Source organism: Martes martes (genome assembly GCF_963455335.1).
Source record: "Martes martes genome assembly, chromosome: 7".
NCBI lineage: Eukaryota > Metazoa > Chordata > Mammalia > Carnivora > Mustelidae > Martes > Martes martes.
The window spans coordinates 67,446,407-67,469,870 of record NC_137894.1 but is presented as its reverse complement, the minus strand read 5'-3'; the positions used below and the strand labels follow the sequence as shown (position 1 = coordinate 67,469,870).

At 36.4% G+C, this 23,464-nt stretch overlaps 1 protein-coding gene across 2 annotated transcripts in view; it reads left to right on the top strand.

The window, feature by feature from the left end:
- The first annotated feature begins 995 nt into the window (after window positions 1-995).
- Window positions 996-23,464, top strand: part of COPS2 (COP9 signalosome subunit 2) — a 31,143-nt gene continuing 8,674 nt past the window's right edge. Inside the window, exons 1-9 of one of the 2 annotated variants that reach the window (XM_080808523.1) lie at window positions 996-1,100; window positions 12,834-12,947; window positions 13,636-13,713; window positions 17,562-17,687; window positions 20,204-20,293; window positions 20,421-20,498; window positions 21,955-22,129; window positions 22,866-23,044; window positions 23,155-23,207. In XM_080808523.1, the coding sequence (XP_080664649.1) occupies window positions 1,047-1,100; window positions 12,834-12,947; window positions 13,636-13,713; window positions 17,562-17,687; window positions 20,204-20,293; window positions 20,421-20,498; window positions 21,955-22,129; window positions 22,866-23,044; window positions 23,155-23,207 (947 nt within the window). In that variant the 5' untranslated portion in view covers window positions 996-1,046. Of the gene's footprint in view, window positions 1,101-12,833; window positions 12,948-13,635; window positions 13,714-17,561; window positions 17,688-20,182; window positions 20,294-20,420; window positions 20,499-21,954; window positions 22,130-22,865; window positions 23,045-23,154; window positions 23,208-23,464 lie in introns of both variants that reach the window. The other variant, XM_080808522.1, reaches the window with a different exon arrangement.

Here is a 23,464-nt window from a genome sequence, read left to right as displayed (position 1 = left end):
AAAATAGTATTCTAAGTGTACAATATTAATGGCATGCTTAGGTGAATTATGGTGCATTGGTACATTCAATGGAGGTATTATTACACAACCATTAAATTCTCACTGTCAAAAACATATTGCACATATTGTCCTATGCTGTTACATAACTAGGTGCAAAAATAATCCGAAATTATATCTGTGCTATAACTCTATAAAATTTGCTTCAAGTGGACAGAACTGGAAGTTTATATGGAAAATGCTGTTTAAAACGCAGTCCCCCGCCCCCGTATTTCACTTTCATCTTTTCATTTTGAATTCTGCTAATAATTTTGTGCAACAATGGTGCGTATTTTAAAAACCAGTCGTTACCTGTTACCTTAATTTTGGTTAAGGGCAGTAAAGGTCAGTTTATAATTCGTTGGAAAAGCTAAGTAAGATTTTAGGCGCCTCGATTGATGCTTAACTGGTTTGGGAGAGCCACAGCATCATTTTGTCGAGTACAAACATAACAAACATCATGTATAAACTGTACTGCTGAAAGGTCTCCAAACATCACAGGAACACCCACTATAATACGTGGGCAAAATGCACATAATCAAGGCAGAAATACTACTACCTGTCAAAAAGGACGGGCATGTCAGCCTTTTCTCCGCGAAAGGCTTCTGATCCTACGGTGCCTCTTACTTTCACCAGAATGAGACGGTTCCAGAGTCCCAGGCAAGGGAAGAGACTGTTCCCTTGCCCAGGAGGCTGGAAACTGCTCAGTGTGAGCGCAAGGTTTCCGAGGCTCTTCAGCAGAGATCCTCAGCACTAGACGATTCCCCAGTTGCTAGGTTTAGTTGCTAAGGTACCAACCGTCTCGCAGGAAGACGGGGCAGTGCACTCCCTTTTGGCGTCGTAGCGAATCCTCTCGACACCGAGCGCATTTGTTCCGGGAGGAAACATTCAGCTCCTCTAAGAGCGACGGGAAGGCGAGGAGAAGCTGGGAGTGACGCCTCTGAGCCGTGGAGGATTGTGGGAGGAGGTTGTCTCCAATTTCTCCTCCCTCTCCCCCCCTCCCGGCCAAGATGTCTGACATGGAGGATGATTTCATGTGCGATGATGAGGAGGACTACGACTTGGTGAGGCGGTGGGGACGGAACTCTGGGGTTAAGGGTGGTGTCTGGCTTTAGGGACTGGGGCAGGATCGACCGCAGCCTCTCCCAGTAGAACATGTGCTTCTTCCAGTTTCTCCCGGTGCAGTGACAGGACGGGTTTACCTCCTCCCCCTTCCCTCACCGGGCCCGGGCCCTGCTTCTCCAGCATGGGGGAGGGGAGGGTAAAGGAGGCAGCGAAGGGGGTCCCGAGCCTTGCGCTTCAAGTCTGACCGTCTCCTGCGTTTACATAGACACCCCTGGCCTCCGGCGTCCGGTTTTCGGTGCCTCCTACCTCCTCCCCACCGCGCGAGCCGCCTCGGGGATCGTGCAGCGGTCTAGGCCCTGACTCTGCCCTTTCGGGCCCAGCTTTGCGGGCCCCTCTTCTTCACCCTGGAACTGAGCGAGTGAGAAATGCTGAGAGAAGGGTCTGAAAACTAGGGGACCTTACTGCTCCCAGGCCTGGCCGCGAAACGCCTCTTGTGGGTCTCCTGGAAACAGCTTAAGAATAATAGTCCAGGGTCCGTTTTGGTTTAAGGTAAAAAGGTGCAGCAGAGCGTTCAGGGCAAAGATAGCTGTTAAACAACAACAACAAACAAACAAAACAAAGTAGTTAAACTACTTGTTTCCATGAAAGCTGGGGAGGAGGTTTTGCTTTTTTGTTTGTTTTGGTGTGGGGGGGTGGGGCTAAGGGGATTGACCCAGTGGATTTCTTTTTTGACTTTGAGATTTCCCAGTATTCAAAGTTAAAAATATCAACAGTATAAAAATGAACGAATTTATGTAGCTGAACGGTGATCTGTAGAGATTCAAGGTTTAACTAAACGTATGCACAAGCTTTCAAAAAAATTCTCTACCATTTCGGGTTGCTATTCAGGAACAATAACTCTGCGGACTAAGAAAAATTATTCGGGCCAAGAATTAGCACCAACTTTGTTTTTTACTTTGGGGGCGTTTTTGTGCATGTTTCTTGTATATTATAGTGATTCTGCCTTATCGTCAAGTTATGAAGTAGATGCTTAGGGATATCTGGCTCATCTTATATTTTAAGTGCCAGATATTCTTGAGACGTTAATATATCATTTTGAATTCGTCTAAAACTTTTGTATAGCCATGTACAGTTAATCTTCCTATTTTAAATGAAGGCATATTTGCAAAAGGTAGAGGGAAGTGCTTGCTCCTACCTGAAAATCAAAGTAGAGGTTTTGATAATTCTTAAAGTTGAATGTAGAGTTTTGCTAATAGTAATGAGTTCTGCTTTACATTTTAGTTTGTGCAGATCAGACCAGTTGTAGGCAGTGCATTAAGAATGTATTACTTGTGACATCATGTGCGTTTTTATTTATTGCATATTTATTTATATTACAGGTATTTTCATAACTGTGGAAGTGTCTCTTAAAAATGTTTGTATTTTTTATTTTTGTTCTTAAATGTTTCTGCTTATCTTTCCTAAGCAGTATTGAGTACATGACTTATTAGCACTGTGGTAAACTTGAAGATCATCAATGAGAATGTAATGTAGGAATGGGAATGAGAATTTTGTTGTCCCATAAAGTATTCAGTTTTTGAAAGAACTTTAAACATGCATTCTTTAATTTGGCTAGGTTTTTCCAGCCTTTTAGAGCCTACACTACATGTACAATATAAAGTTTAATATATAGTTGTTTTAACTTATTTTCTTAACAAAAAAATGTAAGATTTTACACTATTACATAATTAAATGAAATATTCCCCCCCCCCAGCATTCTGTTAAATAGTCCTCCCTCTGCCCCACCCCCCCATATCTCTCCTATGAAGATACCATTCTGGATTCCCAATCAGATATCAAGTAGTGAAAACTTTTTTTTACTATGAGTTAAAGTCTTTTGATTGCATAGAATTTATTTAGCAGTTTATTTCTTGGTTTGTTAATTTCCTTAAACCACTATGTGTTTCTAAAACAAAGACTAAGGGATGGGGCCTCTGACTGGCTCAGTAGATAGAGCATGGGGACTCTTGATCTTGAGGTTCAGGCCCCACATTGGATATAGAGATTACGTAAAAATAAGAATCTTTAAAAAAAAAAAAGATTAGGAGGGCTGGTTGCCGTTTCGTGCTTACATGTTGTCAAGAGAGAAGTTGGGTGTTTTTTCATAGTTACTTGGCCTGAGACTTGTTTCTTGGGATTTAAAATGTCAAAAGAATTAACTTGCTGGTTTAGGGAAATTTCTTTTTTATTAAAAAAAATATTGTTTGTTGGAAAATTTGCAATTTCATTTTAGTCAAAATATTAACTAGGGGCGCCTGGGTGGCTCAGTGGGTTAAAGCCTCTGCCTTCGGCTCAGGTCATGATCTCGGAGTCCTGGGATCGAGCCCCGCTTCGGGTTCTCTGCTGTGGCGGGGAGCCTGCTTCCCCCTCTCTCTCTGCCTACTTGTGATCTCTCTCTCTCTGTCAAATAAATAAATAAAATGTTAAAAAAAAAATACTAACTAAAGCTGGCACGCGTGGGTTAAGCGTCCGCCTTTGGCTCAGGTCATGATCCCAGAGTCCTGTGATTGAGTCCTGAATCGGGCTTCTTGCTCGGCGGGGAGCCTGCTTCTCCCTCTGCCTTTGCCTACCACTCTGCCTGCTTGTGCTGTCTCTCTGACAAATAAATAAGTAAAGTCTTTAAAAAATATATTAATTAAAGCCCTGAGTATTTCTGACCGCAGATGTATTCAGCATATCTTTTCTGGGTTGTCTGTTGGCAAATTTTAATACCCTAAATCATTTTTTGTACTTGCCCAATCTGAAGTAGGTATTTAGGATACCACCAGGAAAAGTAAAACTGTTTCTAAAACTATACTGTTTTTGTATAAGAAAGTAATTAATGGTGTATACCCCAAGATCTAGAAGAAAAGAGAATCAACTTGGTTTAAAAAAGAAGAAACAAATGTGAAAGAAATCTAATTTGCTTGAGCTCTTATTTCTAAGACCTATTTTATTTTTTTATTAGAAGCAGAAGCAGGTGTTTTTTTTTTCCTTTTCTTTTAAGTAGGCTCCACGCCTAGCATGGAGCCCCACGTGGGACTTGAACTTAGAACTCTGAGATCCAGACCTGAGCCGAGATGAAGAGTCGGCTGCCCAACTGACTGAGTCACCCAGGTGCCCCAGAAGCAGGCATTTTCTAAGCATAGGAATTTATATAGCAGTAAATGGAGAAGTAGGAGATGGTACTGGTAAATGTCTTGATTATTTGCTGGTCTGATAATACTAAGTAATAACTATGCTACCATTCATTAAGTTAATAAGGCTATTGATATGTTAACTGTATTGTAATTCTACAGTCCAACCATTTTAGCATGAAATTCCTTAGTAGTTCTTTTTTTTTTTTTTTTTTTGCTTATTTTGTTTTGTTTTTTGTTTTGCTTTTGCTTAGGACTTCTAATAATCTTTTTAGAAAGGACTTAAGACAGACTGACTTCATTCCAATATTATTCTTTAGTAGATCCTGTGATAAGGTAGGGCAGTGTATATTTGAATTTAAATGTATTGCAAGGAAAAAATTTGTCAAAAAGATAGACTAATTCTGCTAGGGTAAATATATTAAAGCTGTGAGCCTCATATTCCCCTAGCCAGCCTCACAGTTGTGATTAGTGAATGAATATTTACTAGCATTGGGGTTTTTGGTCTTAATATGTTGCTGTTTTAATGCTCTAAACATTTACTTCTTTTTTATCTGCATTTTTGTGGGGAGAGAAATGAGTTGTAGCCGTAGGATATCTTATAGAATCTCATTTGTCACCATTTTAACAATTTAGCAAATAATGGCTTGAACTTACTTTCTGGTGTTATAAAGAATCTTAGAACATAGTTTAACAAATGAAAATATAACACTTCTGTTTTTTAAAAGATACTTTTGAATTACTACAAATAGAATATATAATCTCCTTTGAAAAGAAGTGGTGATATAGAACAAGGACAAAAAAAAATAGCTCTAGGACTTTGTATATTTAGTATGAGGGATGTCACTTGTCATTCATTGTGCATATAAGGAGTTTGGAAGTTATAGGTTATTCCCCTCTGAGACTGCTGTGCCAGTGACTTAACTATTTGACAGAATGTTGGGGACCTTTATAGATTTTCAAACTGTATACTGCTTATGGTCTGAGCCAGTGTTTTCTATGCTGCACAAACATTTGGAATTCTGCATGTACTCTTCATGAAGATGAAATTTGATTCTATAGCTGAGGCTTTTAAAAGAAACTTAACATGTTTAATCATAAATAATTGGAGGGGCACCTGGGTGGCTCAGTGGGTTAAAGCCTCTGCTTTCACCTCAGGTCATGATCCCAGGGTCCTGGGATTAAGCCCCACATTGGGCTCTCTGCTCAGCAGGGAGCCTGCTTCCCTTCCTCTCTCTCTGCCCACCTCTCTGCCTACTTGTGATCTCTGTCTGTCAAATAAATAAATAAAAATCTTCAAAAAATAAATAAATAATTGGAAACAACTCCAGATTATCCATAATAGGAAAATACTAATCCTTTTAGTACTAATAAGGTAATGACACATAAATTATGGTATATCCATGTGATGGAATGCTATATCAGCATTTCAAACTATGCTCTGAACAATATTCAGTGATAAGAAAAACTTTTGATAACTTGTATTGGTCAGGACTCTTGGGCATAAAAGACAAGAATATTGTTAAACTAGCTTAAACTAAGAAGAGCATGTGTTGTCAGACATCACCAGGAAGTATCAGTATGGCTGGATTCATGGCTCAGATGATGGTGGTGGCTATTTTTCTCTCTTTCTTCCTGGTCTGCTTTCCTCACTGTGTTGGCATAATTGCCTTCACATTACATCACAAGATGTAATGCAGCATCTTCCTAGTATTATAACCTCAAAGGCAAAAGGGTCTTCTTTGCTAGCTCTAACAGCAAAGCCCTAGGAAGGACTTTTATTGACCCAGCTAAGGTCTGTGTGGCTTTCTGTGAACAGCTGTAGAGAGGGAGATGGAATTGCTTGCCCCTCCTCTGTGGGTAGGGCACTGTAATTGAAAACCCTCACATGGGAGAGTAAGGGTTGATCACCAATGCTATGCACACAGTGAACACATATACACTATAAATATGTAATCTGTACTACAGTTTAATTGGGTAGAAATAAAAATTTTTTGTTAAGTGGGAAAATAGAGAAAAAATGTCTGGAAGACCTGAAAAATATCAGGAAAACTAAAATTTGTTTTTAGTGAACCTGTATTTTATTGCTAAGATGAGAAGGGGCAGGTTCTAGGGTATAAATGATGAACAGAAATCTTACTTTGATCATGAGAGGCCAAATAACGATTTTGTCATAGCTCAAAATTTTTAGAGTTCTTCAAAGAACCTGAAGCGTGTAGCTTTTTAAAATAGGTGATACATGCACATAGTTCAAACAAAATATAGAAAGTTTTCTTTCCATTCTCGTTCCCCATTTGTCCAGTTCTCATTCCTCCCATACATAATCAAATACATGATTTTATCCCCCCCCTTTGTTTTTAAACCAGGATATAGCCTATTGTATATATTGTTCTATGCTTTGTTTTTTAATGTGCCTTAGAGAATATTCCATGTTAAGTATGCAAAAAGCTCACTTCTTTCTTTTTACAGCGGCATTGATTGTATGGATGTGCCATACTTTATATAACCAGTTCTCTCTTAATAAGCGTTTGTCCTATTTCCTTTTGCTGTTATAAACAATGTGCAGCTTTCTTTTTTTTTTTTTTAATTAAAGTGATAGGTTTTATCTTTTTTTGTAGATGTGGAAAACCATATTCTGAGTCATGTTTGATAAACAGATTGGGCCATCCAACTGGGTGATACTCTTAGATTAGAAACATCTAGTTAAGTTTTTCTTCAGAATTTCAGAAACATTGCTTAATAATCTGTGTCAGTGGAATAACTTTACTACCTCTTGAAATTACTACTTCAAAGATAAGTGTTGGTTTGGAATATAAGTTTCGATGTATTTCCAAAAAGTCCTATTGCATTACCTCATAGGTGTACTCTGTATAATGAAATTGGAGAGGTTAAAACAAGTATAACTAAAATGATAAGTAACAGGAGACAGCTCTTAACGTGCTAAGAGTAAGATAAATTTAAGACTTTTTACCCATAACTGAAATCTGTAAACTGTGAATATCCAGCAGCATGAATTTGTATTTGTATGTTATATCTCAAGCACTTGAATTTCAGTGGGAATTAGAAAGTTCCTAAGGTCCAACCCCCCACACTTGATAAGAGAAAAACTAAAGCATTTTTTCACTTAAATTTATATGACAAATTTGTGGGAGAGTCAAAAGTATATCCCAGGTCTAATGACATTTATGATTTCTCTCTTTGGAAGATTTAATTTGAAGACTGAAAGTTTAGGACAAATAAAAGAATCTTCTGATTTACCCTGTAGATGAATGAGGACCCATTAACTTAAGTGAAATTTTAAAAACTTAGGACAACTTTATGAATGGCCAAACCACAAGTGACTACTTAGGAGTTGTATTATATCTAGTCCTTAAGGATAATGAGACCTTGCCCTTTGCCTCTCTGTGCCCAACATCTAGTACAGCTGTCAAGATGTGATCAAGGCTTGGCAAGCATTGTTAATGGTGGGTCTTTTGTTCTAGAGCACATTTCAAAGACCTCTTTTGACAAGGGACACAGGAATAAGTAGGAGCTATGAAACTGACCTTTAGCAGTAGGTGCATTCCAGCATAGAGTCACTATTGCCCCTGGCTGTTCTGTTCTTATATGTTATTTTGGAACATTCATCCACTTCTCATTTCAGGTAAGCAAACATTTATTGAGCAGTTTGTGTTATAACAGACTCTGGGGATGCCAAAATAAGGAAGAGAAACTTCCTGCTTTTTGAGAAGCTCATAGTAGTAAGGTGAGGGGAGGTGGGAACAAAACACTCAACAAGGCTCCATGTTAGAGAGATACATGTCCTGTAAAAGCATGACTAAGGAGAAAATTTCTTTTGCTAAGTAGAGTTGGAGGAAGAACCACAAGGTAAGCCTTGAGTACATCTTCCAGGACTGTTAGGGCTGGGAAGCATCATAGGAGAAAAGTGGGAAGTTTGTTAAGAGGGGAGGTAATTTAGAATTCCTAGCAGAGAGGACAGTTAATGCCAATACAGAGATTTTGAATTATGTGGTACGTGTGCGGAAGGAAGAATAGATTTGGGTGGGTGCGTGAATCACAGATTGCTTTGGGGAATATTAAGACATGAGTTATTATATAAATAGGTGGAACTTAAAAACTTAGGTAGGCTTTTAATCCTTTTAACAGTGTTCATGTGTCTTCATATATTGCTTAATTTTTTTGTTTTTTAAAACATTCTTAATATATTGAAATACCAGTTTCTCTTTTTAAAAGCATTTTCTTTAAACTTTTACAAATTATAATTCTATCCTTCTCATCTGACAGGAGGGAATTGAGTTCAACAATATTTAATACTTTTTATATAGTCTCTATTCTGATTAACAGCACTGTGTATATATCCAAGTCCTCAATAGTCATTAGAGATAACTTTAAGATTTTATTTATTTATTTGAGAGAGGGAAAGGGAGCATGAGCACGGGGAGGAGCAGAGGCAAAGGGACAGAAAGAATCTCAAGCAGATTCGGTGCTGAGTGCAGAGCCGATGCAAGGCTCATGACCTAAGTCGAAACCAAGAGCTGGTCGCTCAAAACAGCTGAGCCACCCAGGCACCCCAGTCGTTAGAGATAACTTTTATTTCCCTTTTTCCTGTGCCCATGTTGTGGGTCCTTTTTATTTTACATCCTAAACATCTCTTGACATATTCTGTACTTACTCTATATCCTTCCTTTTCTCCCTGTTCCACTACTTGGAATCAAACTTCCATCATCTTTTAGCCAGACAGTCGTAAGATTATCCAGTGGGCTACTTCATTGCTACCAGAGGACTCTTCCTAAAACACAATCTGATTATTTCCCTGTAAAATTATTTAGTGGCTCCACTTGATCTAAGCTCCCTGCTAGACTTCTGTTGTGGTGTTCCTCTGTCTGATAACTAGTTTCTCTCTCACTAGTTCTTTGTACACATACTGTGCTTCAGCCCAGTCTGACTATACATGCTTTTTTGAATTATGCGGTACCATTTCAAGCTTCCATGCCTTTGCACACCTTAACTGCTTTGTTTCAGATGCCTTTCCTAATCCCCAGGCAACTCCTATTCATATTTTTAGACCTGCTTCAGGTAACTTTTCCTTCTAATTCACTCCTTTTTTTTTTTAATTTCTTTTCAGTATTCCAGAATTCATTGTTTATGCACGACACCCAGTGCTCCATGCAATACGTGCCCTCCACAATACCCACCACCAGGCTCACCCAACCCCCACCTGCCTCCCCTCCAAAACCCTCAGTTTATTTCTGAGTCCACAGTCTCTCATGGTTTGTGTCCCCCTCTGATTTCCCCCAACTCACTTCTCCTCTCCTTCTCCCAGTGTCCTCTGTGTTATTCCTTGTGTTCCACAAGTAAGTGAAACCATATGATAATTGACTCTCTTTGCTTGACTTATTTCACTCAGCATAATCTCTTCTAGTCCCGTCCATGTTGATAGAAAAATTGGGTATTCATCCTTTCTGATAGAGGCATAATATTCCATTGCATATATGGACCATATGTTCTTTATCCATTCGTCCGTTGAAGGTCATCTTGGTTCTTTCCATAGGTTGGCAACTGTGGCCATTGCTGCTGTGAACATTGGGGTACGGGTGGCCCTTCTTTTCACTACATCTGTATCTTTGGGGTAAATACCCAGTAGTGCAATTGCAGGGTCATAGGGTAGCTCTATTTTTAATTTCTTAAGGAATCTCCACACTGTTTTCCAAAGTGGCTGCACCAACTTGCATTCCCACCAATAGTGTAAGAGGCTTCCCCTTTCTCCACATTCTCTCCAACACTTGTTATTTACTGTCTGGTTAATTTTTGCCATTCTAACTGGTGTAAGGTGGTGTCTCAATGTGTTTTTGATTTGAATCTCCCTGATGGCTAATGATGATGAACATTTTTTCATGTGTCTATTAGCCATTTGTATGTCTTCTTTGGAGAAGTGTTTGTTCACTTCTCTGCCCATTTTTTGACATAATTCACTCCTTTCTTTGAGCTGCTGGTGTACCTAATATGTGTCTTTATTGTGTTAGAGCAGTGCTGTTTCATTTGCATATCTGTCCCTGACCATGAATAGCTTGATGGAAAGATTTAATTTGCATATGCATTAGCAACACTTAATTGCTGGTATATGCTGAAGATCTTATCACTTAGTATCTAAATAGGTATCTAACAGTAGATATCTAAACAACAGAATTATTCTAAAGATTTCTCAAAATATCTAATAACGAAGAAGAGTTTTCTGTAGTACACAGCTTGTACTGATTCATTGAACTGCATATGACAGGATAGTCATGTCACAGAGGCTGGTTCAAACCCTCTGAGTATGCTGTTACAGATCATAACAAGGGACTGCCTGATTATAAGAATGGCAGTCAGGGGGCGCCTGGGTGGCTCAGTGGGTTAAAGCCTCTGCCTTCGGCTCAGGTCATGATCTCAGGGTCCTGGGATCCAGCCCCACATCAGGCTCTCTGCTCAGCAGGGAGCCTTCTTCCCCCCACCCCACTCTCTCTCTCTCTCTGCCTACTTGTGATCTCTGTCTGTCAAATAAATAAATAAAATCTTAAAAAAAAAAAAAAAAGAATGGCAGTCAGGAACACCAGTTCTTATGTACTTAGACATTTTGGCAATACTATTTAAGAATTGAATTGCGGTTATGCAAAAAATGTTACACATTCCACCTCTTCATCCCTATGCATATGATTTATTTCCTTTAAAACAGGGCGCCTGGGTGGCTCAGTGGGTTAAAGCCTCTGCCTTCAGCTCAGGTCATGATCTCAGGGTCTTAGGATAGAGCCCCACATCAGGCTCTCTGCTCAGCAGGGAGCCTGCTTCCCTCCTCTCTCTGCCTGCCTCTCTGCCTACTTGTGATCTCGTCTGTGAAATAAATAAATTAAATCTTTAAAAAAAATGATAACAGAAAGTCTGTGGAGAGATGAAAGTGGCTTGGTAGACTAGGGTGGTAGCAGGGAGGAAAGTGCATGAATTTGAGACTTACGTTGAAGTTAGAATCAGTAAGGACTTTTTTATGTTCCAAAAATGTGACTGCTTTAGTTCTTTAGTCACCTCCCATGATGCTGTTTTGTATCTACTGTTCTCTTTCCCCTCTCCTATTTCCTCTAGCAGGCAAAAAAAAAAAAACATTTATCTATCTTACAGAACCTAGCTCAGAAGCCTTCACTCTCACAGCATTATTTGATATATAGTTAGCTTGTTTATTAAGTCTTCATTAATTGCTTTTCTGGTTTGATCAGTTATAGTCAAACCTAGCTTACAGGGTCAAGAAGTGAATGATTGATTATCAGATTTATTCATTACCCAGAATTTGATCTCATCCCAAAGAGAAGTATTATAAAGGATTTTCATATTAAATAGAATTCCCAATCAAATCTAGAAGACTGCATCCATGCTTCATGTCCTTACACAAGGAAATAATTGTCCTCTAGAGGGTGCACATTACAAAGCCTCTGTGGTCAGATAAAACTGGTTTTATACTAACATCAAACATCCTCCTCCATCTGCTGTCACAGAAAAAACTCATCTTGTATTCATGTATTTTTGAGCTCTCCTGCACTGTACTCACTATGCTCTTTTTCATTCTTTGGCCTTTATGAAATATTATAGATTTTTCATGAATATCTCTAAAAAAATTACTAAGTGTTTGGATTTAGAAATAACTCTGTAATACTCTTCTTGTCTTTTTGTGTTTACTTCTAGATACCGTTCTTAATTTGACATTTTGCTTTTTGTAATGATTTGTAGCTGATGGAAATAATTTTGTGTCTTCCTAAAATAATGACTTTCATTCTACTAAGCTATTTATGTTTTATAATCCTCATCATTAAGTTGAATATCTTTTGAACTGTTTTAAACTGTTTTAAATTCTTATACTGCTTCACAAAATAGTTGCTTTATTCCAATTTTTCTTTCTATTTATTGTTTCCATACTAGGAACTGAATTTATGTGGTGAAAGTCAAAATTGTTTAAATTCGGTTGCTCTTAATTTGATTTGTTATGAAGCTAGTTAAAGTACATTAATATAATAATAGCTATTGGGTAATGTGGAGTGCACATAAAATAAGTATTCTTATTAACGTTGTCATTATATTTAGCAATAAACTGCTCTGCCACATATAGATTACCATCCTAGGTAGTCAGGCCATATTAGAACAATGAAATATAGACTTAAGGAGTAGAGAAATTTAAATTACAGAACTTAAGATGAATAATTAGCTTTTATGTAGTAATTAACATTTATGGTGATTTTTTTGGGGTTCTGTGACCACCAGAAAATTAACCACTGCAAAATTGGGGGTCACTAACCAGTATTTTGTACATTTTGCTTTTTGTTAATTCTATGGAAATTGTAGTTTTGATCTGAAAGAAAGAAATGATTTTATTCTCCCCACTTGATCTTGGCTCTTTCACTTGTTTTGTAAATAATGATTAAGTATCAGTGGCATTTTACCTATGTGTGTAAAGTTGTTTTGTGTAAATGTATGTTTTTTCTGTCTTAACAGTACTCACTTTTTATAGGGCAATGTGTTGAATTTTTTTTCATTTTAGTGTCTCTTTCTAACACACAGGAATACTCTGAAGATAGTAACTCCGAGCCAAATGTGGATTTGGAAAATCAGTACTATAATTCCAAAGCGCTAAAAGAAGATGACCCAAAAGCAGCATTAAGCAGTTTTCAAAAGGTTCATATTTTTTTCCGATTGATTCTGTTTCTTAAAGTTTATTTTTTCAAATGATGTCTCAGAATTTTATCTCAGAAATGTGTTTTGGGTACTAAGTGTTAATCCTATAAATAAGTTTGCATTTTGCAGTACAGGCAGATACTTTAAAAGGGGTATACTATTGTTTTTTCTAATCAAGCTATCTATAAAGCAGGGCCGTTGTCCTGGAAAGCTAGTATGGTTCTGGCAGAAGGAAACCACCATGATGATCAATGGGATAATACCCATTGGGATAATACCTGTAGGATAATACTACAATTTTGTTTCTTTTTTGGAGGACAGATCACACAGGTGTGGTTCCACTATTAAATAATGTGATTTCTCAATGACTGACAAACTTTCGAGTTTTTCTTAACCAATGGATTATTCAGAGGGAGAAAAAGGATTTCTGGGATTGTTAAATAATTGAACAGTAGTTCTTATTTAATCTTTTGATGAAGAAACTTCAAAATAAGCTCACTTATCCTTAAGCATTTTAAGACAGGTTTCTTTTTTAAAGCCTTTTAAAAATGGCATTGAGAAATGGTGGAATTTTGGGGAAAGTGTTCGTCATACATTTGATGTCAAATTAATTAAAAACAGACATTGGTGTCAACTAGAAAATAACATTAGCATTAAGTTAGATGGAAAATGTCTTCTGTTCTTTTAGGTTTTGGAACTTGAAGGTGAAAAAGGAGAATGGGGATTTAAAGCACTGAAGCAAATGATTAAGATTAACTTCAAGTTGGTAAGATTTGTTTTGAGGGGAATTAAACTAATAATAAAATAAATTCTGTGGGTAAAAACCTCATGGCAACAAAATGCCATTCTGTCTACTTCCTTAAGATAATTCTGGTGATAATATTTCTGTACTTAAGCCTACTTTTCATTTGTGACTACAGTAATACTAAGTAAAAAAAATTGTGCATGGGAGTCAAACTTTTCTGTTTTAAGAGAACTTTTCCTATAGATACATAGACAGTATCTGGCTGCACTGTTAACAAAATGATTTTTCCACAAGTTACTGTGTTTATTTTGGAGTTTAAAAATTCTACTTTGTATTACAGGGAGTTCCACTTCCAATGATAAGTACCCAAACTAGCATCATTCTTGACTCCTCTCTTTGTCTCTCCCCCCTCAAATAATCCATTGGTAAATTCAGGTGTCTTTAAATACCTTTAAATTCATCTAGTATATGAATGCTACTTAACCATTTTTATGTCTGTTATTCTGGTCCAGGCCAAAATTCATCTTTTAACTGGATTGTTTCAGTAGCTTCTTAACTGGTATCCTTCCTTCTATCCTGGCCTTATTAACAGTCTGTTCTCCACAAGCAGCAGAGTGATCCTTTTGCTTTTGTTTTTAGAGTGATCCTTTTAAAATATTAAGTCAGATTATATCATTCCTTTGCTCTGAATCTTCTAATGGTTCCTACTCTCCTTAATAAAATTCAAATCCTTACCATGGCCTAGGAGGCCCTATGTCTGCTTACCCTTTGCTACCTTTCTGATACTATTTTCTGTTCTTTCCTTCACTGGGCTCCTTGCTGTCCTCATGTCATCCTAAGCATGCTGCTACTTGTAAACACTTGTATTTGCTGTTTCCTCTGCCCCAAATTCTCCTCTCGATTAGCCATGTGGCTCTTTTCCTCGTTTGATCAGATCTCTGTTCAGGGTCACCATGTATCAAGATGGCCTTCCTCTGACTACCTTATATAAAATCACATCCTTCCCATCATCACTTACATTCATCTTACCCTGCTGGGTTTTTTTTTCTTTTGACTCTATCACCCCTTGATCCATTTACTTAACTTATTGCCTTTCTGCTACCCTCATCCTCATAGGTTGTAAGCTCCATGAGAGTTGGACTTTATTCCCTGTTCACATTCCTATCACCTGTAATAGTGGCTGGCATTCAGTAGGTGCACAAATATCTTGTTGGTATTGTCATGACATAGTACTCTCATAGAATTGCTAGTCTTCAAGAGTGCAGGGTAGAGATGGAGGGGAAAATAAATGGTAAGATGAGAGGAGTAGGGACAGACAGAACTTTAAAATCACTAAGGATAGGGGAATTTTTGAGAAAAAGATAAAGTAGAGCTTAGATAGCAGAGGTAAGCACCTGCTTCTATGGCAAATGGAAGGATAGGTGACAATCTATTACCACTTTTTTTTTCTCTTACCTATATATTTCTCATATGTTTCCTTCCTCTCCCTATTAACCTCTCTATCCCATATATTTGAATTTGAACTCCCTGAATTGACTTGACTGTTAACCTTTGTCTAGTTAACTTGCACTAATTTTCATCCTGTTCTTGACATACTCTTTGGCATCCTCACCTACCTTCAAAAGGAGGGGCCCTCCATGACATTTATAGAAACTATCCACAAAATATTTTAGCTCATTCTTCCCCCCAAAATAGCAAAACTATTCAAAAAATGTTGGACATTAATAAGTGTATTTCATATTGCATTTATATATAGTTAAAGGGAAAATGTCTGTCTTGAATTCACCCTTTCTAGTTCTGCGCTGGTATTCTCAAAAAGTATCTCTCCGTTGCACAAAGAAAGCCTTTGTGCTTTCTTTCCATTAATTATTTGTGAAAATATTAAACACCTACTGTATTTAAATTAATAGCTTAGAAGGATGTGGGAGAAGCATCAGGTATCTCAAGGGACAGGGACTTTGACTAAACAGTTTCAGTCTTGCCTTGAATATTGGGCTTCAAGTCTTAAGATTTTATGATTTGAAATAATACCAAGACTCTAGAAAACTGCTGTCTTAACATTACTAACAATGGTTTAGTTTTTGTGCCCATTTAAATATATGCTTACCCATAAGACTTGATTTTACCATTTTACCTTGAGCCAAGATGGGAAGTAAGTAAGGGAAAGGATTATTTGTAGTTAGCGTTACCTTGCCTACCTTCCTTCACTATGTTTTATTTGCTCAAACAGCTTCTGTAAATAGTAGTTTCAGCTTCTATCCCTCACTTTCTAGTTGGATTCAGAATAGGAACCATGTTGCTGTGTGAAGCTTTTGAGCAATAAAAAGTTGAAGGGGTTTGTTATCAACTGCTCTGTGTTTGCCACTGTAATTTACCTAATCTTCCCTTAATCTTAAATACAGTAACAGAATTATTGAAAAATGAGCTTTAAAATTACTAGAGCATAAGAAAATGAATTAAAAACTAACTTTTTGGGGCACCTGGGTGGCTCAGTGGGTTAAAAGCCTCTGCTTCAGCTCAGGTCATGATCCCAGGGTCCTGGGATCGAGCTCTGCATCGGGCTCTCTGCTCGGCGGTGAGCCTGCTTCCCTTCCTCTCTCTCTGCCTGCCTCTCTGCCTACTTGTGATCTCTGTCTGTCAAATAAATAAATAAAATCTTTAAAAAAAAAAAAAAAACAAACAAAAAAACTAACTTTTTGCTAAAATCCTGTTTTAGTATCCAGACACAATCTCAAAGTTAGGACAGTGCCATTTCTGATTTGCCTTTTGTCTTAAGAAATGTTCTGTAACTTGGGTTTTAACAGTTCATTGATAGGACATTACCTGTTATCTGCCCTTAAATGGTACTGGCATACTTGGAAATAAGGTAGTTTGATATATATTGCTCAGGCTTTTCCCATTGGTCTGTCCATTTTTCCACACCTATTCCAACTATTGTTTTCTTTTTTGTGACTCAGTTCTTGCTTAGATTTCAGGGAGTTTTCTCAGGTTCATAAACACGCATGCTCTATTAGTCAAGAAAAACACTGTATCTACCAGTGCTCCACCTCCCTGATTAAAAGTAGAGTAGAACCCAGTAAAAAGAAGGATTGGTAGCAGTTGGAGATTGTGGGGACTGTGTGTGGATACAGGTTATCAGGTTAGACTCATAAATTGACTTACGTGATATACTTTGAGGGAGGATAGACCATCCACCAAAATATTTAAGTTTTGAAAATTTGGTACTTCTTCATTTCTCAGATCTCTCATGTTTCCTGGAATAACCACAGTAGTACAAATAGTCCCGCAAGGAATAGCAGCATTAGCTACATCTACCATTGAGTAGAGCCTTGGGTGGAAGGACTTTTCTTGATAGTGGGATGAGTAGTTGGGCTTGAAAAGATTCCTTCAACTTCACATTTTGTCACTGAGCCAACCAATAATACAGGGAGAAAAGAAACATATCATCACTATTAGAGAGCTTTCTCATCAAGGGTTAAATCTTCAGGAGAGGATATAGCTGATATCTGCAAAGTTGGTACCCAAGGCATTGGAAAATTGGATTCATTTATATTTTCTAGTCTGTGAATATTTTAGTAGTTCTTAGGATTTCAATAAATGTTTGTTGTGCAATGAGAACAATATCTGAGATTTTGAAAATCTGTAAATTGTACTTTTTCATAGAGTAACTTCGTAAGTTTGGTTCATGTGCCAGTAATCTAGAAATTCCAAATTTAAGCTAAAATGTTTATGGTGTTTCTGTCATGCATACTTTCTCTATCATAAAACTTTGTTTTTCAGTTACGTAGTAGTATGTGCTATAGTCTTAATCATGTAGCTGTTTCAGCACCTAAATACATACCTAATAATGCATTTTTCTTCCCTGACAGACAAACTTTCCAGAAATGATGAATAGATATAAGCAACTATTGACCTATATTCGGAGTGCAGTCACAAGAAATTATTCTGAAAAATCCATTAATTCTATTCTTGATTATATCTCCACTTCTAAACAGGTTAGATTCTGGTTTTTCCTCTTGGTATTTACCATTGTGTTATTACTTACACTATTATAACAAACCCATCCAACTGTCTGTAGTTATTTATACTAAAGACTTTGTTCCCTTTTTTTTTCTTTTTTTTTCTTAATTAGGTCTAGAGATTTCTAGTTAAAACAGTTACACCGGGCATTAATGTGCTTTAAAAATAATAAATACTGTTTTCTTAATTATAGTACTAATCATATAATATTAAAAGGCAGTAACTAGCTAAGTCTCTTCAAAACTATCTTGAGGTACATAATCTGCACACAACTTTAACAGGTTTAAACTCCCATATAGTTACTATCATAGTTCGTTCCAATAAACTCCATCATCACTTCAGTTAGATTTGTGTAGATTTGATTAAAAGATCCTTGAGAGGGGGCACCTGGGTGGCTCGGTGGGTTGGGCCTCTGCCTTCGGCTCGGGTCGTGATCTCAGGGTCCTGGGATCAAGCCCCTCATCGGGCTCTCTGCTCGGCAGGGAGCCTGCTTCCTCCTCTCTCTCTCTCTGTCTACTTGTGATCTCTCTCTGCCAAATAAATAAATAAATTCTTTAAAAAAAAAAAAAAAGATCCTTGAGAGGAGACCCTGTACTCATATTAGTAATTGGCATTACTCAGTAGGTGTTTTAGTAAATGCTTTTACAAGGAATGGGTAGTTGTTGGATGGTAAAAGAAAGGGCTAATGATGAAGAAACTACAATGAAGCTTGGGAAGGATAGTGCTTTTGTTATTCTAGATTTTGGTTATTAAGAAAAACAATGATTTTACTGTATTGCTAAGATAATTTTTAATTGGATTGCTGTTCATATTCTTTTAAGCAACATAACTTTCTTAAACACCATGATATTTTAGCATAAGAAGTACTCTCTGTCATTTATTCTCCATGTCATTTAGGATTTCTTAAAATGTTTAATACTTTTCATGTTCATTATAAACAATGTTCATCTCAGAATCTCATTCTGTATTTTCTCCTAGATGTCATTTTTATTTCTTGAGGTAGTTTATTACTTTTACTCTTTCTATCTAAAATACATGTAAAGGAAATAGAGAAAAAAATAAACTTTCTTTCTAAAATACATGTAAAGGAAATAGAGAAAAAAATAAACTTAAAACTGACCCTTGAACAACATGGGGGTTAGTGGTAGCCCTTCTCCTTTGCCCCCCTGCTGTGCAGTTGAAAATCTGTGGTATAACTACTGACTCCTCAAAAACTTAACTACTGATAGCCTGCTGTTGACCAGAAGCTTTACCTATAACATAAACAATTGATTAACATATTTTGTATGTAATGTGTTTACTGTATTCTTATAATAAACTAGAGAAAAGAAAATGTTATGGAGAAAATACATTTATAGTACTGTACAGTACTTACCAGAAAAAATCCACATATAAGTGGACCCACACAGTTCAAACATGTTATTCAAGGGTCAACTGTATATGTTTTGTTGAAACATTAGTAAGTAATGGCACTATAGAGTTGTTACATATTGGGGGGCTTTTCTTATATGGGGAAATATATTCTGAGTTTTACAAACAAGTGTCATCAAAACATTTTTGGTACACTATTTATAACTGTCATGCCAGATGCTGGTGGGGGGGGGATTAATTTCAAACTTCAAGATTGTGTTTTGCTTTGTGCTCTTACATGTATGCTGTTTGTCTTTGAAAGTAAGAATAGATATCAGGTGGGCGGTACTCATTCAGTATGCCATCAGCAGTCATGAATAGATAGGCAGCCGTTTCTGAAAGTATTAAACTTTCCTGTTGTCATGGCCCTCTTAGCTCTTGATTCTGTTAAATAGAGACCGAGAGAATCAGGTATTCAAACAAAGGCAGAGCCCCGTGTGGGGGGAAGAAGGTAGGTAAGGGAACTTATCACAATGCAAAACAATGATTTCCATGAAAAAATGTCACACTTAGATTGGTGAATTGATGGTGTTTAGACACAGCTAAAATTGTGCTGGACTTTACCCTCTACATAACTCCGCAGTTTACCAGTAACTTAAGAGCTGTGTAGTTTGGTTACTTGATTAATTACATTTGTAGAAGAATTTTTGAGGGAAGCTTATTCTTTGTTTCTTTAGCTGCTTGCCTAGTGTTTGCCACATAGGTACCAAATGAGAGTTGAGTGAATAAGATACACGCTATTAATAACAGCACAACTAGTTCAAAGTGTATGTCATTCATTTCCATCAATATAAAAAGAGTTATTAGATTGGGAAGGACAAATCATAATATTAGAGCATTGGGTTCTTTCTGGGTTTTACTTTCTAAAAACTCACATAAAAACAGATCTTGGCACTTTTTGTAAACTTGGTCTCTGTTTTGCAAAGGTTTTATTAAATTATAGACTGACACATTCAGAAACAGATAGGGTATCTTATGTGTATTAAAGTTCAAAGATGCACTTTTAGTTTGTTCAAATTAACTTTATTAACAGGTACAAATTTGCTGTTTACAATTATAGAATTCTGATTTTTTATGTCAGATGGATTTACTGCAGGAATTCTATGAAACAACACTGGAAGCTTTGAAAGATGCTAAGAATGATAGACTGTGGTTTAAGACAAACACAAAGGTAACAATTACAATTACCTTTTTTTTTTTTTTTGAAGAATGGGAGGGCGTCCTTAATAAACTGTCCTAAAAATTCATGCCTTTTCCTGTTGAAATCTTTTAATTTTAATAAGTATGTTCTTTTACAGCTTGGGAAATTATATTTAGAACGAGAAGAATATGGAAAGCTTCAAAAAATTTTACGCCAGTTACATCAGTCTTGCCAGGTAGCATTCTCTTACTTTTTCTTAATATTTCTTCATAATAAAAAAAGTATAAGAAAAAAATTATATTTGAAACTTTTACTTAGGGATGTTTTTGTTCAGGATTCATCCCCAAAATAAAATTTGGCAAAAAAGACACCAAGAAGCTAATTTTTTCTGAGTATTACATTTCTTCTTATTTAATTATTATTTTTGTGGAGTGAGGCACAGGTATCCATAAACAAATAGGCTAGTCATTAATACTTATTAGGAATAAGCCTTTCATATTTAGTTGTAGACCATGTAAAATCGGAAAGAACATTAGAGGTGTGTAATAAAGATATTTCATATCTGGTTCATAGTATATGAATCTTCTGTAACAGTACTGTCCGTTAGGACTTCATATGATGCTAGAAACTGGAAATATTCTGTGTCTGCACTAATATGATAGCACCAGCTACATGTCATCAGGCAGTTGAAATGTGTTTGAGTTTTTAATTTTACTTAATTTAAATTTGAATGGCCACATGATGGGGATAGTGCACCTCTATAACTTTAACTGCGGTTATAATTTTGTGTTTCCTTTTTTGTCTTGATCAATAAGTTATTACATTTTAGTTTAAAATTTATGTGGAAATACTGTTTTAAATGTTTTTAAACCTATTCCTATGCTATATACTATTTTAATTGTATATGTCATTTCTTTGAATGGGAAAAAAGTTGATCAGGAAAGTGTTCTAATCACCTGCATGTATTTTCATTTAATGACTAAATAGAATTCTTTTGGAAGAACAAATAATAATAAATTTTGGCTTTGTATAAGGGCTTGATATTTATGATTATCTGCCTGTTACCTATATGCTATTTTTCATGGCATGTATTTTGTGGGCTTTTGGATTATTTTTCAAAGTTGAACTAAATGTTACCACCTTTGTTACTCCTTTGACATCCATCAGCAGAGTTAGTCACTTTCTCTTCCATTCTTCTGGGCACTTCAAATAGAATCATTATTGTAATTTATCTGTTTACAGATTAATCTTCCAGATTATGAACTTTTGGGGGCCAGGAACATTAGCTTATTTAACTGTGTATTTCTCCATGTTAGACCTAGTGCCTGGCATTAGGAAGGCACTTGGAAGTGCTTTTTGATCAAATCAGTGGATATAAAGTGGTTGTGAAGATTTGGGGAAGACCATAAAGAATCTCTTAGGTAGAAACAAACATTATAACATTTTATACATTAAAAAATACTTCTGGTCATTTTTTCCTTATTGAATGACTAGAAAGTACAAAGGATGTGCCCATTCCTTTTTGGTTGTTAAAGGTAGTGTTCCTAATGTTCTAGATCTTAATTAAAATTTGTAGTTTGTGTTCACACAGAATTAGTATTATAAACATAAGGATCTCAGGCTAACTCAAATAAAAATTACTAGGTTAACTGAGTTCTATTTTAACTAAAGTTCATTATTTGCTTCCTTAGACTGATGATGGAGAGGATGACCTGAAAAAAGGTACACAGTTATTAGAAATATACGCTTTGGAAATTCAAATGTACACAGCACAGAAGAATAACAAAAAACTTAAAGCTCTCTATGAGCAGTCACTTCACATCAAGTCCGCCATCCCTCATCCACTGATCATGGGAGTCATCAGAGGCAAGTTTCGTTTGGAGAAGGGTGGGCACTGTCACAGGAAGATACCAGGGTGTCACTGGATATGACTGAATGACTCCGAAGGCTTTTTCTGTTTTAGTGAAAATAAATGTCAAAGTAGTAAAATCAATGAAATGATGTAGTCTTGGAAAGAAATTAGAATTAGAAATTGAATTTTTTGTCTTGTAAAATGTTACATCAGTGAACTACTTCAGTAGAAAATTTACCATCAGATGTTCTATTCTCAAGACTTGGGGGTGGTTGGGAGAGGGGGGAAAAAGTTCCGTTCTTGAATTGTAGTGATATACATAAAATTATTTTCTACGTCAGCTAAGAATAAAGATTTGCAAATGCTTGTTTGATGTTTATAATGAAGGACTTGCTTTTTGGAATTAGAGTACTGGGGCACCTGTGTGACTTAGTTGATTAAGCATCTGACTCTTGATTTCGACTCAGGTCATGAACACATGATCACAAGGTTGTGAGATCAAGCCCTACATCCGGCTCCATGCTGAGAGTGGAGCCTGCTTGAGATTTTCTCTCTCTCCCTTTCTACCCCTACCCCCACCTACCAAAAAAAAAAAAAAAATTAAAGTGAGTAACTTGGGGCTAGTACAATTCAGTCTATGGAATTAAAAGACTGGAAAGCCACTATCATAGTTTTCATTTGATTTTTATAAAGTGCTCAATCATACTATAGAACTGCAAATGCCCTTTTATCCTGTTTTTATTCTTATAGAATGTGGTGGTAAAATGCACTTGAGAGAAGGTGAATTTGAAAAGGCACACACTGATTTTTTTGAAGCCTTCAAGAATTATGATGAATCGGGAAGTCCAAGACGAACCACTTGCTTAAAATATTTGGTGTTAGCAAATATGCTAATGAAATCGGGAATAAATCCATTTGACTCACAGGAGGTATGTGTGTGTTCTAATTGTTCATTTCTGTCACCTGTCTTTTCTGGAAATAAATGTTATTCTTTCTTTGTACATATAGCATAGTTAATTTTTCTTTTTTTTTCCCTTAGGCCAAACCATACAAAAATGACCCAGAAATCCTAGCAATGACGAATTTAGTAAGGTAAGATTTTATATTTCGGTTAAGGTAAATTTCCTTAAAGCAATGAATTAGAGGGGAAAGAGGGAGAGAAATTTTGAGAATTCAGTTAATACACCAAATTTACTCTTTTGTATTTTGGTTTGAAATATTCCACAGTTTGAAATTTTTATTTTTTTAAGTCATTTATTCTTTTTCTGTTAATTCCAAGATTTTATAGTATTGATTTATGTAGTATAGTATTGGCTGCTTTTTTTTATTATCTACATGTTTGTGTGTGC